We start from the raw sequence: 18,016 nt of genomic DNA on the forward strand, positions 1-18,016 counted from the left end.
TGGCCTCCTTACTTGAGGAAGGATATACTGGCTTTGGAGGCAGTGCAGAGGAGATTAATCAGGTTAATTCCAGAGATGAAGGGGTTAAACTATGAGGAGATATTGGGTTGCCTGGGACTGTACTCACTGGAATTCAGAAGGATGAGAGGTGATCTTATAGAAATATATAAAATTATGAAAGGGATGGCCAAAATAGAATCAGGGGAGTTGTTTCCAGTGGTAGGTGAGACTAGAACTAGGTGACGTGGCCTCAAGGTTCAGGGTAGTAAATTTAGGACAGAAATGAGGAGGGACTGCTTTTCCCAAAGAGTGGAGAATCTGTGGAATTCTCTGCCCAATGAAGCAGTGGAGGCTTTAAGACAAGGTTGGATAGGTATTTAAAACAAGGTTAGATAGATTTTTTGCATACAAGGGTAATTAAGGATTATGGGAAAAGGCAGGTAGGTGGCGATGAGTCCATGGCCAGATCAGCCATGATCTTATTGAATGGGGGAGCAGGATCGATGGGCCGGATGGCCTACCCCTGCCCCTATTTCTTATGTTCTTCCCTTGCCCTTCCCCCACCTCCCTCCTCCCATTCACCCCAGCCAATCTTGCCACACCTGCCCTCCCCCACTCACCTCTTCCCCACCTACCTTCTCCCCTCCCCATCCCATCCCTGCAATATTACCTCATGGCTCTTGAATCTAAAGAAGAACAACACTCCATACCCCTTCTTAACAACCAGATCAACTTGTGGGGCAAATTTGTGGGATCAATGAACCCCAAGATCCTCTGTTCCTTCACACTGCTAAAATTCCTGCCATTAATCCTGTATTCCACCTTCAAAATTGACCTTCCAAAGTGAATCATTCCACACTTCTCTGGGTTGAGTTGCACTTGTCAATTTCCGTATCCTGTCAATGTCCCGTGGTAAACTATGACAACATTCCACACTATCCACAGCTTCACCAACCTTCGTGGCATCTGCAGACTTACTGACCCACCTTTTCTTTTTCTCATCCAAGTCATCTGTAAAAAAAATAATCACAAAGAGCAGAGGTGACAGAACAGATTCCTGTGGAGCACAGCTGGTCACAGACCTCCAGGCAGAAAACTACCGTCCTCTGCCTTCCAGGGGCAGGCCTATCCGGAACCCAAACAGCCGAGTTTTCCCGGATCCCAGGAGCCTAATGTTTTATATATATTTAGCGATAAAGCGTGAAATAGGCCCTTCCAGCCCTTCGAGCTATGCTACCCCAGCAAACCTGATTAACCCTAAACTAACCACAGGACAATTTACAATGACGGATTAACCTACCCGGTATGTCTTCGGACTGCGGGAGAAAACTGGAGCACCGGGAGAAAACCCATGGATTCCACAGGGAGGATGTCGAGAATGGCACTGGAATTCAATTCCAAACTCTGGAACGCCCTGAGCTTTAATAGCATCACAATAACTGCTAAGCTGCCGTGGCTGATTGAGCCTACCATGGGAACCTTATCAAATGCCTTACTAACATCCATATACACCACTTTCACTGCCCTACCTTCAACATGTGCTTTGTCACATCCTCAAAGAACTCAATCAGGCTCGTGAGGCACGACCTGCCCCTCACAAAGCCATGCTGACTATCCCTAATCAGACTAACACGAGTGAACCTGCAGATGTTGGAAATAAATAAAAACACAAAATGCTGGCAGAACTCAGCATCTATGGGAGGAGGTAGTGACGACGTTCCGGGCCAAAACCCTTCATCAGGAGTGAAGTAACATGGGATGGTCGGTGGGGGGGGGGGGGATAAGAAGTGGGGGGAGGGATAAAGTAGAGAGCTGGGAAGTGATAGGCTGGAGGGAAATGGGCTAGGGGGAAGGTGGAGAATTATGGGAAATAAAAGAGAAAGAAAGGCAGGGCGGAGGGAGATTATAGTGAAGGGGGAAAAAGAGAAAGAGAACCAGACTAAAATTATAGATAGGGATGGGGTAAGGGGGGGGACAGGGGTATCAATGGAGGTCTGTGAGTTGGATGTTCATGCCAAAGGCTACCTAGGAGGGAGATAAGGTATTGCTCCATCGACCTGCGTGTGGCCTCAGCTTGACGGTAGAGGAGGCCATGGACAGACATATCAGACTAACATGCTTCTCCAAATGTTCATAAAACCCGCCTCTAAGAATCTTCTCTAATAATTTGCCCACCGCTGAAGTAAGACTGACTGGTCTATAATTCCCAGGGTTATCCCAACACCTTTTCTTGAACAAAGGAATACTACTGGGCACTATCTAACTATCTGGTAGTACTCCTGTGGGTAGTGAGGGCACGAAGAACGTCACAGGCTCGAATGGGCATTGAGGACCAGTTATTTCTGTCCTGGCTGGTTCTATGACTCTTGACCCAGCACAAACACAAACAACGCTGGGAGACACTGCGCCTTTGGCATAAAGTGTTATAGTTTATTTTAAACAAAGTACCAGAGGTGTTGTCGGATTGGGGTAAATAATTACCGGGAGAGCGCAGTGTCCGTGGTGCTGTGCTCTCAGGACCCAGGGACAACACTGCATAAGTACAGCACAACATTGCTCCTTCCTCAATAACTCAGGGAAAATCCCCAAATATACATTCAGAACTCTCCAAAATCAGCCATCTACAAAAATAAATGTAAAACTTAAATAAAATATTTTATATATAACATATATAGAAGTCACCGATGAAGCTATTTTATATCACGCTTGTGAATTGCATTCCCCCTAGCGGGACATATCCCAGAGATCGATGTCTTTAATACTGACTCGTGGAGAACTATCGGGATGCCTTTAGAATCTGCGGGGTTTTTCAGCATCTATTCAGCGATTGACCATCCACTAAAAGGAAACGTGATGATTGCACACATAGCAAGGCCATGGGGAGCAGTCCCCAGAACACCCACACCCCGCGAGGGAGGACATCTCATCAGTCCGCGCCCCGGTACAGAACACCTAGGGACCCCCAACCCAGTGGCAGCTGACAGGGCCGGAGAGAGGACCACATTGGGTGAGGTGACGTGCAAGGTAGGTGCGAGGAACTGGAAGACAGGGACGGAGACAGAGGGAGGCAGGGGTAAAAGGATACATTCAGGGACAGAGACAAAGAGAGGGGGAGAGACAGGCGATGGGAAGGGTGCTGCGAGGGAACAATACAGGATGAAGAGAGCCTGTGATCCCTCTCTGGTTTGGGGCTGCCGTTGTCCCTAGTTCTTCAGGCACATTTCCAGCAGTAGGACCCTCGGCAGCATATCCTCCCCAGGTGAACAGGCTGGAGGAAGCAGTACCTCCTTTGATCCCCCTCTGGCGGCCTTGGAGGGAGTGGGAGAGGAAGGGAGTGGATGGAGGCAGTGAATGAGGGGGTTGGTGAGGGATGAGGAGGGAGACGGAGGTATAAGTCGAGGGGTGGTAGAGAGGGAGGAGTGGGGATGGACGGGAAAAATAGGGAGGGAGGGGAAGGGGGATGTAGTGATGAACGGGAAGTGAGATGGGAAGACGGTAATGAGAGGGGCAAGAGAGGTGGGAAAGGGAGTGGATCATAAGGGAAGGGTGGGAGGGGAAATGAGGAGAGGGGCAAGAGAGATGAGGGGGGAGGAGGTGGTGGTAAAGTAGATGTTGGATCCAAGTGTTTAATTGACATTATCTTTGCAGTTGAACAATTAATTATCTGCTAATGTTTTAAGTAGCCATTATATGCATAACAGATCATTAGGTCTCTAGAAGCTGTACAAAGTAAAATTCTGAAACCTCTTTGTTCATTCATTCTTGGAATGAGTATCTTCTTATTGGTTAAATTTATTGCAGTAATGATGAAGTATTGTCTAATTTGGACAGTGGGATGGAGATATATCTCTACCAAAGGAGGTGCAAGGTGCCTTCCCTCTGCTAGCCTGGGCAAGGTTTATCACCTGATCAGGGGCATTTGAAGCCACGGGATCAGGTGCCGAATGTTGTATGAGCTGCTGCAGCATATCACAAGTTATGTGACCAACAGACAGTCCCTAAAGAGTATTGGTCATGGTTGGGGCCACCCATCTTGTAAAGACATTGGCCACTTCTGTAGAAAAATTTGCCAAGGACATTTATGGAGGACCATGATGGCTGATGTCATTCAACACGGCGCATAATGATGATGATTTTCTAATTGGTTCTGTGGAATTTTCCTTATCTTTGGGTATAAAAGTAGCTGTTTCATGCTAGATACCATCTTTACCTTCTCTTCTCTCTCTCCAAGTAGCAGACTCCAACTCTGGTTGTTGCAACTTCCCGTTGCTCTATCAATTCTTAAAACAATCGTGAATCAACAAGCTTAATGGATCATCCCCGACTTCTGAAAGAACCTCGAATTTAAACACCAGAGTCCAACATGGCGTTGTGGGAGGGGCTGGGTTGGGAGGATGTGGTGAGGCAGCTTGGGGGAAGGGTGAGGGAGGGGCAAGAGAGAGAGGGGAGGGAGGGGTGAGGGAGAGAGGGAGGCGTGAGGGAGAGAGAGGGAGGGAGGGGTATGGGCGAGAGAGGGGAGGTTGGGGTGAGGGAGAGAGAGGGTTGGGGTGAGGGATAGAGAGGGGAGGGGGTGAGGGAGAGGGGAAGTTGGGGTGAGGGATAGAGAGGGGCGGGAGGGGGATGGAGGGGTGAGGGATAGAGAGGGGAGGGGGTGAGGGAGAGGGGAAGTTGGGGTGAGGGATAGAGAGGGACGGGAGGGGGAGGGATAGAGGGGAGGGAGGGGTGAGGGATAGAGAGGGGAGGGGGTGAGGGATAGAGTGGGGAGGGAGGGGTGAGGGAGAGGGGGGAAGAAGAATGGTGGAGGGAGGTGAGGGTACACAAACCCCACAGATCTTCAGAGTTGTTGAGTGGAGAACCTTGGGGATGGGAAGGATGAGAAACGTGGGGTAGTGGTAAATTGGGAGCTCAAGTGCCTGGGTCACTGAGAGGGAGCGTGGGAGAGGGGCAGAAACCTGATGGGGTAGGGGTAAGCCTGGGGGGAAAATCTGATCAACAAACCTCCTCAGAGACAAAACGAAGGGGAGATCCATGTACTCCACACATATAGGGAGAACACATGTGAACCCTGTGGTAATCTCCACGTTGCCAAATGGACCCTGCTGTTACAGAGCGGCTCAGGGACGAGTGAGGGCCGAGAGCTGGCCAGCCCATGCCTGCTGCCAAATCAGGCCCCTGCACCCCCTGTCCCCAAGTCTCAGAGGAAGATGATCTTCTTGGCGAGCTCCCGCTCAATGTCCGCGATTAAGCTGTCGAATTCCTTCGTCCTCCCACCAAGACTGGATTCAAAGTCCAGCTCTCCGCCATCGGGAAACAGCCCACCATCGTGGCTGCTGTCAGGGAACAACTTGTCACCTCGTCCGTTAACTGGGTACAAATCGTAATCGCGTCTGCTGGTCGACGTGGAACCACAATCTCGTGTATCTGTGTGCCGAAAACTGCTGTCCTGTGAAGCTGTATGCCGTGGCCCACCGTCCCACGTGCCTGTGTGCAGCAGCCTCGTGTCGTGCACGCCTGTGCAGTCAGAGTCACACAGCCTAATTTCTGTGTGGCGTGGGCCACTGTCTTGCGTGTCCATTTGGCGTGCGCTGCCTTCCCACGTGTCCGTGTGGCGTGCACCTCTGTCCCGCGTGTTCGTCTGACACGTGCCTCTGTCCCACGTGTCTGTGTGACACGTGCCTCTGCCCCACGTGTCTGCACGACGCACGCGGCTGCCGCCCCGCAACTCCGTCTGGTGGGGGCCACCTCCCCGTGGGTCTGCGGGTCCCAGCGAGCCCGGGACACCGGTGTCCAGCGAGGCGGACCGGTCGCGGTCACCCGCCTCCTGGTCGTTCCCCGTGCGCAGCAGGTTCCGGCCACAGCTGCTCCAGTCGCCGGCGTGTCGGTAACGGGACGAGCTTGCGGATCTCCCCACCCGCGTACGGCACACCACCTCCTCCGAGACCGGGCTGCCCGCAGGGGTCCGGGCTCTGGGGCGCAGGCAGTTGGTCGACACCGGCCGCTCCATCAGCACATCGCGCTTCTGTCTGATGCGTTCACCTGAGGGCGAGAGCGGGGAAGAGTGTGGGTGCTGCAAGGACTCCTGCCCCTCCCAACAGCCTCCTGCACCCTGAGGTACGATTACCCTGCTCCCTGAGGAAACACGTGGGGAATGGACGGACTTCATGGGAAACGGCTAGATGGTCACGTGTGTGGGACTGATTCGGGGACAGCAGGGTACATCCCCCTCTAGACTATCCCATATCTCAGCCCACTATTCCACCCTACCATTGCCCCGATACCTGTCTGACTTTACCATCATCAACCCAAGTCTCCATCCCTGAACACTCCACACCCCTAACCTCCCCTCCCACCTGTGACCCTCAAATCCAATCTCCGCCTCCACCCTGACCCTCCACATCCTGCCCTCTCCCCTTCCCAGCCCACTCTCCAACCCCCAGTTTCCCTCTTCACCCTCTTGCCACCCACCCCCTCTCCATACCCTCTCGCTCCTCACACCCCTGCTTCTCCCCCAACACCTCATACCCTCTCCCCCTTCCCTTCCACTGCCGTCTAAGCCTCAGGACAAATTCACCTGGGACGTATTCACCGAACGATATGGCTGTGGAAAATGCAGAGGGACTTGATGTAGGCGGCAGCACAGGTAGATGTGCAGGCCTGTGGGCCCATGCCTTCGGCTGGGACAGAGAACAAGCACTGGTCTGACTTCATAACGCATTGAGGTGTCACCTGAGTCAGCAAAGCACAGAAGGCTAAACAGTAGAAAATCAGATTAATAAAGATAGGTACTTGATAACCTGTAGACACGAGGCCAGATTCTACAAACCTACCACGCTGTGGTCGCACTGAGGCTGGGTTGACTGATTCTCCACTCCTAGGGCTGCAGCGGGCTGTGGGGGTTTGGGGCCCCAGAAGGTAAGCACGTCCTCGTTTCAATGGTTCTCCCTGCCTCCACACACCACTAGCACTCCCTCAGACCCAGCTTCCCGTCGCTGTGACGGAGTCACAACTGCCTGGGGTGGCTCTGCTGACAGGATCTCCCAGCACTCTAGTAACAGCTCACCACCCTTCAGACTAAAAGATGTAACTCTGAAAGGGGCTACACTTCATCTAATGGCTTTTATCTATTTTTGTTTATTTAATGATACAGAGTAGGCCCTTCCAGCCCTTGAGCCAGCCACCCTGGACCACCCCGATTTAACCCTAACCTAATCACAGGACAATTTAATTTCAGCAATTAACCTAGCTGTCTTTGGACTGTGGGAAGAAACTAAAGCTCCCGGGGAAAGCCCACACATTCCAACGGGAGGATGTACAGAGACTCCTTACAGCACGCTGTTGGAATTGTACTCTGAACTCTAGCGGCCTGGGCTGAGGTAGCGTCACGCTACCCTACCACAGTGACCAACGATGGAGCAGGGAGCTGGAGCCAATGAGACTCCACATCCAGCACATCATCCTCTGCAACTTCTGTCATCTTCAACGGGTCCCTAGCACCAAACACTTCTTTACCTCCTTCCCCCCAGCAGCCCCACTCACTGCATCAGGAACATACTCCTGCGTCAATCAGTCCTGCTGTCCCTGGTCCTCCGCAGAGTGTGAATTACGCCCCCCCCCCCCACTCAAAGAAAAACAGCACAAATGCTGAAAACTGAAAATAGAAGCAGAGAAAGCAGGTCAGGACCCAATGTTCAGGTTTCATATCGAGAAGGTTTTTCCACAGGAGCCACCTGATATCGTAAACACAAGAGATTCTGCAGATGCTGGAAATCTAGAGTAACTCACACAAATGCTGGAGGAACTCAGGTCAGGCAGCATCTATGGAGAGGAATGAACAGACAACATTTCAGGCCGAGCCCCTTCATCAGAACTGGAAAGGAAGGGGAAGGAAAGCAGAATAAGAAAGTGGGGAGAGAGGGAGGAGTACAAGCTGGCAGATAGGAGATGAGAAGCTGGGAGGTGATAGGTGGGCTGAAGAAGGAGAGGAGAGTGCGACCGCAGGGAGTGAGAGGCAAGTGATGTGTTAAGAGAGGAGCCAGAATGGGGAAGGGAAAAAAGAGAGAATGGGGAGGGAAGAGAAATCACTGAAAGTTAAGAGAAACTGATGTTCATGCCATGTGGTTGGAGGTTACTTCAATGGAATATGCTCCTCCAACCTGAGATTAGCCTCATCAAGGCAGCAGAGGAGGCCATGAACAACAACTTGGAATGAAGAGTGGAATTGAAATGGCTGGCCACCAGGAAATCCTGACTGCTACATACGGAGCAAAGTGGCCCCCCAATCTAGATCAGGCCTCACGGATGTAGAGCGGAAAGCAAATTGTGGGGGAGGAGATGAAGTCCCCAGTGAAGGGTCTCGGCCTGAAGCACCGACTAGTGATTCCATTCCATAGATGCTGACTGAATTCCTCTAGAATTTTGCATATGAGCTGCTGTACACATTGACATTTCTCTCTGGCCGGGCCTCTCTCTTCCCCTACCCCTGCACCGCCTGCAGCCTCTCCCCTCCAGAACTCTCTCACTGGCCAAGTGTTCACTGGACGCCCAACCACTTAAATCATGTTCTGTCCAAAGTTCAGACCAAGTCACTGAGGACACCTACACACTGAGAAATGTTGCCCGGACACTTCAGGCTCGATAGTAAAACAAAAGAGCCCAACCCTCCCTGACACACAAGGTCTTCTTCGTCTTCACCTTGTTTTCCAACTTCCCGTTTAAGATGCCGCTGGGTGAAATGCAGTGACGGCTTACTGGCAGCAAACAAAACTACTACCTACTTTATTAGTCACACTTTTTCTCAGAAATGGTCACTGCAATCAAGAGCCTTTCAGAGTTGAGCCTTTGGACCACCAGCAGGACCTGGCATATTTGTGGTGTGAACTGGAATCTTGAAGCTGCAGGACAGCTGTGGCTCTGTGTACATGGTCTGAATCAAGATGGCAGGGTCAGGGCCCAAGAGTGCGGAACGAGCCATCACACGCACCCAGTCCCACTCCAATGTGGTTCAACCCTCATCTACCCTCCGAAATATCCTGGGAGCCTATGTAGAGCAAAACCGGAGAGAGGAACTCAGGGGGACCCTGACAATGAAAGCATTACACAGGGACATATGAATCACAGTCCACTGCACCCCAACCCAGAACACTGCTGCTGCCCCAGCCTCGAGGATACTGACTGATACAAGTGCTTCTTCCCTTTCCCCAACCCACAAGGGGAACTCCAGGGTTACTTCAGTGGGAGTGAGGGGGCCAGGATCCCTGACCAGTTCCAAACACACTACCTGTGTTACCCAGCCATCAGTTACAATACATGAGATGTGGGATTGGAGGACGAAGGCTGCCTACTCCCACTCCTGGTCTCAATGTAGGGTTAAACAAGGAGTTATTAGCTGAGTGGGGGAGTTCGGCTTTGATGCCGAGAAAGTGTCTATAACTCCCTACGATCAGCAGCTCACACCCCGCCCACAACCACCAGAAAACCCCAGCATGTACTCACTGGGCCACAGCTGCAGTAGGTAGTGTAAGACCTCGATGTGCCGTTTGAAATCCAGAGCGTTGGCCAGCTCCTTGGAGTGCGAGAAGGCGCAGGAGCCGTGCTGGGAGTTTTCCTGCTTCTGGCCGAGGAGCACCGGCCCGAAGCACACTGCCAGGTTCTGGCACGTCATCTTGTTGGACTCCTGCAGCGAGGCCACCAGGCTCAGATGGTCAAGGAGCAGAGTCAGTGTGGCCTGATGGACGACAGCACGCACGTTACAAAGAGAGCAGTGGGGAGCGGACACACACCACCCCTTCCCTCGTCTCTGCTGCTCCAGGGAAAAGGGAGTCCACAACATCAGTATCACTTGTGAGAGGGGGAGGGGGGCAGACGGGGGGGGGGGGGTGAGGGGGGGCAGGGGGGAAAGGGGAAAAGTGGAGAGGGGAAGGGGGAGAGTGAAGGCAGAGAGGATGGAGAGAGAGTGGGGGGATAGGGAGCGGGAGGGTAGGGAGTGGGGTGTAGTGAGCAGGGTGTAGGGAGCAGGGTGTAGGGATTGGGGGTGTAGGGAGCAGGGTGTAATGAGTGGGGGTTGTAGGGAGTGGGGGGGATGGAAGCGGGGGGGTGGGAAGCAGGGGGTGGGAAGCTGGAGGGTAGGGAGCAGGGTGTAGGGAGTGGGGGTGTAGTGAGCAGGGGTTGTAGGGAGTGGGGGGTGGGAAGCGGGAGGGTAGGGAGCGGGGGGTAGGGAGCAAGTGGAGGGGGAGAGCAGGAGGGAGAGAGTGCAGGGGAGGAGGGGAGGGGGAGGGTGGAGGTCAACACTATCACAGGGTGAACATGAAAACTCCACACAGAGAGCCTCACATCTGCCCTGCTCTGTCACCTCCTCGTCTTGGTGACACATCGAAAGGATCACCCCAGTGGGAAGTGTGTGATGGGGAAACACTGGTATTTACACAGCAGCTTCCTCAGAATTCGAGGAACACTCTACATCCGGGAGGTTGTAACTACAGTGTGGTGGGGGTGGAGAGCAGCAGCCATTTTGAACATAGCAAGATCCAACAAACAGCACTGACACAATGATCGGATAATCTGATTTATTTTCCCAGACATAGTTCTAATGCCGGATCAGCTTTGAGCACAAGGTGAGTTGAATGTCTCCCTCAGGAAGATGGGAACATTGACAGTAATGCACTCGCTCAGAGCAGGAGTCCTGATACACGTTCAATGCACACTCAGAGCTGCCATTCCAAGGGGGTGGGCACAACCTTCTGGCTCAGACAGGAGTTTCCAGAAGCAACTCCACTCTCAGGTCTCTCCCTGCCCCTGTTGGAGGCAGGTTGCTTCCCTCCCGAAGCCCGGAAAATAACATTATATCTGATTTTGATTTTATCTTTACAGATAGATATAGTGCAGAGTCGTCCTCCCAGCCCTTCAAGCCGCACCACCACCAACCCCAATTTAACCTGAATCATGGGCAATTTACAATGACCAATTCACCTACTAACCGGTGCGTCTTTGGACTGTGGGAGGAAACCGGAGCACCTGGAGGAAACCCACGCATTCCATGGAGAGAACGTACAAACTCCTCACAAAGGACGCCGGGACTGAACACCAAACTCCGACGCCTCGAGGTGTAACAGTGTCGGGCTAGCTACTACACTACCACGGTGAGTTGTAATGCACCCGTGACCTGGTGGCGAAAGCAGATTGGATAGTGTAGCACGAATACAATCATGCTCTGCATTTCTTTGCTTTGATGCTAACCACAAAGCCACTGTGGCGCCCAATTTTCCAGATTCCCTTCCAATTCAAACCAATCCGTTGATGAAAAATTGGCAAACGCATAACACTCTCTCTTCTCCATTCATGTGAAAACTAATTTGCTTGTGGGAGGAGTCAACCAAACTTTAGATGGGATTGAGATTCTGGGGAAGGGGGTGGGGCGGGGGAGTACCGCCATTGGAGATGGTAATGTGGAAGCCATGCAGGGCAAGGATAGACCGGGGCAGTTGTAGTTAAGCGAGACCTTTGAAGTGAGACCAGCCACCGGGGATACCTCTGCTTACTACAGACAAGATGGTGTGTGCTCAAGTGAGACCTCCGTAGTGAGACTTTTCCAGAAAGTTCTTCCGAAAGTATAGCTTTCCTTTAGAAAGAGGATTGGAAGGTGTAGAATCCTTGTGGTTAAGAGCTCAGAATCTGCAAGGGTAAAAAGACCCTGATGGGACTTATATATAGGTGCTGAACTGTAGCAAAGATGTGGGCTACAAATTACAACAGCTGATAGAAAAGGCATGTCAAAAGGGCAAAATTGCAATAGTCACGGGGGATTTCAATATGCAGGTAGACAGGGAAGATCAGGTCGGTGCTAGATCCTAATTGGGGAATTCGTAGATGGCTTTTCAACTTGTGCTTCAGCCCACTGGGGGGGTTCAGCTATTCTGGATAGGGAGCTGTGCAATGAGATGGAATTGATTAGAGAGCTTAAGGTGGAATTTCTGGGAGCAATTCAGAAGGGGCCGGATAGACACAAGCCAAAGAATAAGTAGTATTCTAAAGGCAGGATGGCACAAGTGTGGCTGACAAGGGAAGATAAAGAGATAGTGTATAAGAGAGTAAAAAGTAGTGGGAAGTTAGAGGATTGAGAGGTTTTAAAGACTAACAGGAGGCAAGCAGAAAGATGAAATACAAATGAAAGCTAGCCAATAATATTAAAGAGGATACCAAAAATTTCTTCAGAGATATTAAGAGTAAAAGAGAGGTGAGAGTAGATATCAGACTGCTGGAAACCTATGCTGGAGAGGGAGTAATGGGGGACAAGGAAATGTTGGATGAACTGAATAAGTAATTTTGCATCAGTTTTCACTGTGGAAGACACTAGCAGTATGCAAAAAGTTCAAGTCTTCACTCAAAACTGTCAGGGGGCATGAGTGAGTGAAGTTCCCATTACTATGGAGAATGTCCTGGGGAAACTTCTGAAAGGGGTGGCTGAGGAGACCATGTAGCCATTATTAATGATCTTTCAAGAATCAACAGATTCTGGCATGGTTCCAGAGGACAGGAAAATTGCAAATGTCACTGCACCCTTCAAGAAGGGAGAGAGGCAGAAGAAAAGCCCAGTTATTCTGACCTCAATAGTTGTGAAGATGTTGGAGGCGATTGTTAGGGACGTGGTTTCGTTGTACTTAGAAGCACATATTAAAATAGGTTGAAGTCAGTATGATTTCCTTAATGAAAAATCCTGCCAAACAAATCCATTGGAATTCTTTGAGGAAATAACAAGCAGGATAGACAAAGGAGAATCAGTGGATGTTGTGTACTTGGATTTTCAGAAGGCCTTTGACAAGATGCCACACAGCAAGTGCTAAGAGCCCAGGGTATTACAGGGAAGATACTGGCATGAATAGAGAATTGTCTGATTGGCAGGAGAGAAACAGTGGGAATAAAAGGAACCTGTTCAGATTGGCTGCTGGTGACTAGTGGTGTTCCACAGGGGTCTATGTTGGACAGTGTTTTTTACATTGTAATTCAACATTTTGGATGATGAAATTGATGGCTTTGTGGCCAAGTGTGTGGATGATACGAAGATAGATAAAGGGGCAGATAGTTTTAAAGAAGCAGGCAGGTTGCAGAAGGACTTAGACAGATTAGGAGACTGGGCAAAGAAGTGGCAGATGGCATACAGTGTCAGATTGTGTATGGTCATTCACTTTGGTAGAACAAATGGAAGCGTAGACTATTTTCTAAAAGGACAGAAAATTCAAAAATATGAGATGTAAAGGGTTTTGGGAGTCAGCATGCAGAATTCCCTAAAGGTTCATTTGCAAGCGGGTGGTGAGGAAGACAAATGTAATGTTCACATTCATTTTGAGAGGACTAGAATATAAAAGCAAGAATGTAATTTTGAGGCTTTATGAGGGATTGGTAATTGGAGTATTGTGAGAGATTTGGACCCATTATCTAAGAAAGCATGTGCTGACATTGGAGAGTGTTCAGAGGAGGTTCATTCTGAGAATGAAAGGGTTACCATATGAGGCTGCATGTCTATACTCCCTAGAATTCAGAAGAATGAGAAGGGAACCTCATTGAAACCTATCGAATGTTGAAAGCCCTCGACAGAGTAAAGGTGGAGAGAATGCTACTATGGTGGGGGAGTTAGGCCCAGAAGGCACCACCTCGGGGTTTTCAGTTAGAATGAAGATGAGGAGGAATTTCTTCAACCACTGAGTGATGAATCTGTGGAACTCATTGTCACAGGCGGTTGTGGGTATACTTAAAGCAGAGCTTCATAGGTTTTTGATTAGACAGGGCATGAAGGGTTATAGGGAGAAGGCAGGAGATGGGGCTGAGAGGGAAAATGGATCCACCATGGTGAGATGGCAGAGAGGACCTGATGGGCCAAATAGCCTAATTCTGGTCCTATATCTTACAGTATGGTCTTTACTCAACAGGGGGCGCTGGAGACAGATAACAGAAGGAAGTGAGACATTCTCGACGACTCAGGCTCTATTGTCTGCTTGAAATTTCGCTGATCACCTCTATTGTCAATGGTGTTTGATCTTGCGAGTTGGGAGTTCAAACATATACAGCATAATTTACACTAAACCATTTCTGTAACCGAGAAGCCAATTCTGTATAAAAATATCAGTTCTCTGTTCAGGCTTCAGAGCAGAGTGGGTGACAGAGGCCCCAGCTGTTCTCCTGGTGCGCAAGTAAGATAAAAGGAAGAGTTGTGAGAGTTTTTGTGCTCCGGGCCCGGTTATTTGAGATATTTTATTATTGGTAATGACAGGGACATTTGCCGCTCTGCTATTCCTGCAGACCACGGGAGATCTCCCCTTGTCACAATTACATCCCTGCAACAGCTGGAGTCCAGCAGAGATCGGGAAGAACAGAACGTGCAGGAAATATTGGGAATGATCAGTGGTGAGGGGACGGGAATGGATAAGGCTGCATCCCGAGTTTCTTGTGTCATAGTTTCCCGGCTAATGGAGAGGAACTGCAAGGCACTACAACACTGCAAACTGGGAAAAGAAATCCACATTGTTAGCAAAGTGGAAAATTGTACAACACACGTAATTAAAGGAGATTCATGTAAACCTCTGTCACGCCCACCGCCATGTCAGACTGCTGTTTTTATCGATTTTACATGGGCTGTGCTCACCACAAAGCCTTTTATAGTCACTGAAGACCTTTAAAGAAGAAAATGGCAGGATCCCACAAGGCAATGAGCAGACTGATGAGTTGAACACTAAGGGATGGGCAGACTACCTCCTGGCTCTAACATTGCTGACTGAGAGGCCGGGGGCTATGGGGACAATGCTTTGCATTTCTCCCAGAGGATGGTGCTTCAGATGGTGTAGCTCTGTCTCTGCACTGTACTGCGCAGACAGTTTAAGGCTTAGGGCTCAGGAGAGTGACGCCCTGGGTTCTAGTACCGCCCACTACTCCCTGGTCAAACGATGACGACCTTTCTGCACACTTTGCCCAGGACCCCCCAGGACCCCGAATGGACTGTGGCAGTGGGGCTGGTCCCTGGCAGATGTGTCCCCAAAACTGGTGCACACCTGGCGTTAGAAGCCCATGGTCTGGTGACTGAAGCCAGGCCTCAGCCCATACTGTTCAACGTGCACAAAATGCTGGAGGAGATCAGCAGGTCAGGCAGTATCTGTGGAAAAGAGTAAACAGTCAACGTTTCGGGCCGAGACCCTTCATCAGGACTGTTCGCCTGCCTGTTTGGAGGCCGTTAGCCCATTGAGTCTGTTCCAGCTCACAGAATAATCATATTGCCCCAACCGTTTTCCCCACAACCTTCTCTTCACACATTTTCGCAGATTCTACCACACACCCAAACACAGCTACCAGTTAACCCACTGATCCACATATTTGGGACAAAGAAGGAAACTGGAGCATCTAGGGAATGCATCATGGTCACAGTGACAGCGTGCAAACTCCAAAAAGACAGCATCCATGGTCAGGGTCATGCCTCAGTCACTCAACAGGGCATTACTAGCAGCCCTGTCATTAAACTTAAATAGGGAAGGAGGGCAAGGGGCTGGAGCACAGCATGCAGTTGGGCCAAATGGCCTTCTTTCAAAGCTGAGTGCTCCATGGAGAAGACATGTACCAGACAGGTCACGTGCTGGTGAGACAACAACTTCACCTGCTCAGTACACAAGGACTGTGTACATTCCACGGGGATCTGGCATATGGGCCTGCCTCACTACCAGCCTGTAGGGTAACCGAGCCCGTCTCAAGGCCTCTCTGCGGGCAGGGAGTGTGCAGGGCGGGGAACCGTGATGGCAGATACGAGAGGAAGGTAGATTCCCACAATGCTGAACTGAATTGAATGGAGGTGAGGCTGTGGGCGCACACTGGGGAAATACTGGCCTGGGCCTGACAGTGGGCCTACCCCATGGGTGCGCATAGGGTGGATCTCTCCCAGTGACCTTGGCTGTGGAAGGAACAACGACCACGAGAGATCTTGGCTCCTGTGGAAGATGAAGAGGTCATTCATCATCGCCTCAGTAAACAACTTCTTGTTGGTTCTTTGCTCTGTTCCACACACGCTCACACACATTTACACGGTGTCATCACACACACACACATCTCTCTGACTCATCCCATAATATCCAGGCCAGCCGGCTCATCTTATCGCTGGGATCCGACGCTACAGGGCCGTGACTGCGTTACCTTCTCAGCCGGAGGGAGGCAGTCAAGAAGAACCACCGCGTTGACGGCGCTGAGGTTGGCCTCGGGCACACCATTGGACATCTTCAGGGGCCATGCGGCCGTGGTCTCCAGCACCACATCGTACAGGGTCTTTGTGATGAGGGGAGACGGAAGCTCGCGAAGGTAGTCCTTGAGGATGCCTGTGGAAGTGGCAGAGGCAGAGGGTCAGCAATGGCAGTGAACACTGTCACCAACACAGTGAGAGCGTGGCTCTCCCTCCTTCTGGGCAGCATGGGATAAAGCCTGCCCTTACACCGGGGCTCATCTTAGCCCAGGCAAGCAACTGTCCGGGATTTGTAAATCACAGTCCTCGAACACATTCACTGCCAAACAACTGCCCCCCATAAACAGCCACTACCACTGACAGCCCTCCTGTGGCTCTAATGCCCTGAGGCAGGAACTCCGCCACCTCCTTCTGGTTTGGCCTGGGTGTGACGCCGTCTGAAATGGGACTCCATTGTCACCACCCTCCTGGGGGCCAACAGGGATGGGCAATAAATGCTGGCCTCACCTGAGATGCCCAGATCCTGGGGACTGAAGTAGTGAATATTGACCTCCCCATGTGCGCAGTGAGGCTCCGGCTGGTGTCAGAGACATGAGCATAGGAGAAATAAAACAGGAGTCAGAAAGACGGGGAGCTCGGGGGTGGGGAGAGTGTGGGGAAGGAATGGAAGTTGGTGGTTAAATTGTGAAACTGGGGCTTGGGGTGGTCGCCGGGAATGAGCAACATATGGAACACTGGCTGTGGGAAAATTGCTACATACAATGCTTGTCTGCTCTAAATCAATATTGAAACCACTCCTGTGTAGATAGTGTGCAGCTGCATCACTGTGTGGTACAACCCTGGGCCTGGCTTGCTCCTACAGACCACAGCCCAGAAACAGGCTCTTCAGCCCATCTACTCCATGCTAAATGTTATTCTGCTTCACCCCATCAACTCACACCTGAACCATAGCCCTCCATACCATTCCCATCCATGCACTCATCCAGACTACTTCTTGTCCTAAACATGGCTGAAATCTGGTATCTTTCTGAGCCCTTTCTATAGAATTCCATATGGATTAGAAAGGAACTGTTTTCTTGCTAATATCGTGGTGGATTTTAATTTCTCAGAGAGCCTCAGCCAAGAAAGCTTATCAAAACTATTATGAGCCTTGAAGGTCTCTGTGTTGGGTTCCTGAGCACCTGTATTCACTAATTGTTGTGTTAAAGTCATTACACCTTGGTGCTTTACTGTTTAATCTTGATGAGTTAATTGTGACCGGCACGGGTTTTCAGCTTTCTATGATAATTTAATTTGGACTCTCAGTTAGCGCAGATCGCGGGGTCCTTGCGTTGAGAATGATTTGTCTCACAGTGTCCCTTGGTCGTGACACCGATGTTCTGCCGGTATTCCTACACATAACCTCTTGTTTCTGTCTCTACTGCCTGCTGTTCCTCCGCACGTGGGTTGTGTCATTGACGGCGCTTCCCGCAACAGATCCTGTCCTCCCTCCGCACCCGGATTCAGTCATTGCCAGAGCTCACGGTGACACACTACCTCCACTTTCTCAGGAGGCTAAAAAATTCTGGCGTGTCCTCATCAACCCTTACCAATTTTTATTGAATTTGGTATGTGACCGCAAGAAACTGAAGAAATTTGTGGGCACAGCTGAACAGAAACCAGCCTCACTCTGTCTGTACTTCTTGCTGCCTCAGTAATGCAGCCAGCATAATTGAAAACCTCACTCATCCCAGACATTCTCTCTTCTCCCCTCTCCCATTGGGCAGAAGATACAAAAGCACGTTCCATCAGCTCACAGACAACTTCTATCCT

At 50.6% G+C, this 18,016-nt stretch overlaps 1 protein-coding gene across 1 annotated transcript in view; it reads right to left on the minus strand.

Annotated features, from left to right (window-relative positions):
* Positions 1 to 1,968: 1,968 nt before the first annotated feature.
* Positions 1,969 to 18,016, minus strand: part of LOC132406444 (rho GTPase-activating protein SYDE1-like) — a 68,597-nt gene continuing 52,549 nt past the window's right edge. Inside the window, 3 exon segments of the mRNA XM_059992110.1 lie at positions 1,969 to 6,036; positions 9,493 to 9,724; positions 16,162 to 16,340. Coding sequence (XP_059848093.1) covers positions 5,195 to 6,036; positions 9,493 to 9,724; positions 16,162 to 16,340 — 1,253 coding nt within the window. The 3' untranslated portion in view covers positions 1,969 to 5,194.

Source organism: Hypanus sabinus, chromosome 16, assembly GCF_030144855.1.
Source record: "Hypanus sabinus isolate sHypSab1 chromosome 16, sHypSab1.hap1, whole genome shotgun sequence".
NCBI lineage: Eukaryota > Metazoa > Chordata > Chondrichthyes > Myliobatiformes > Dasyatidae > Hypanus > Hypanus sabinus.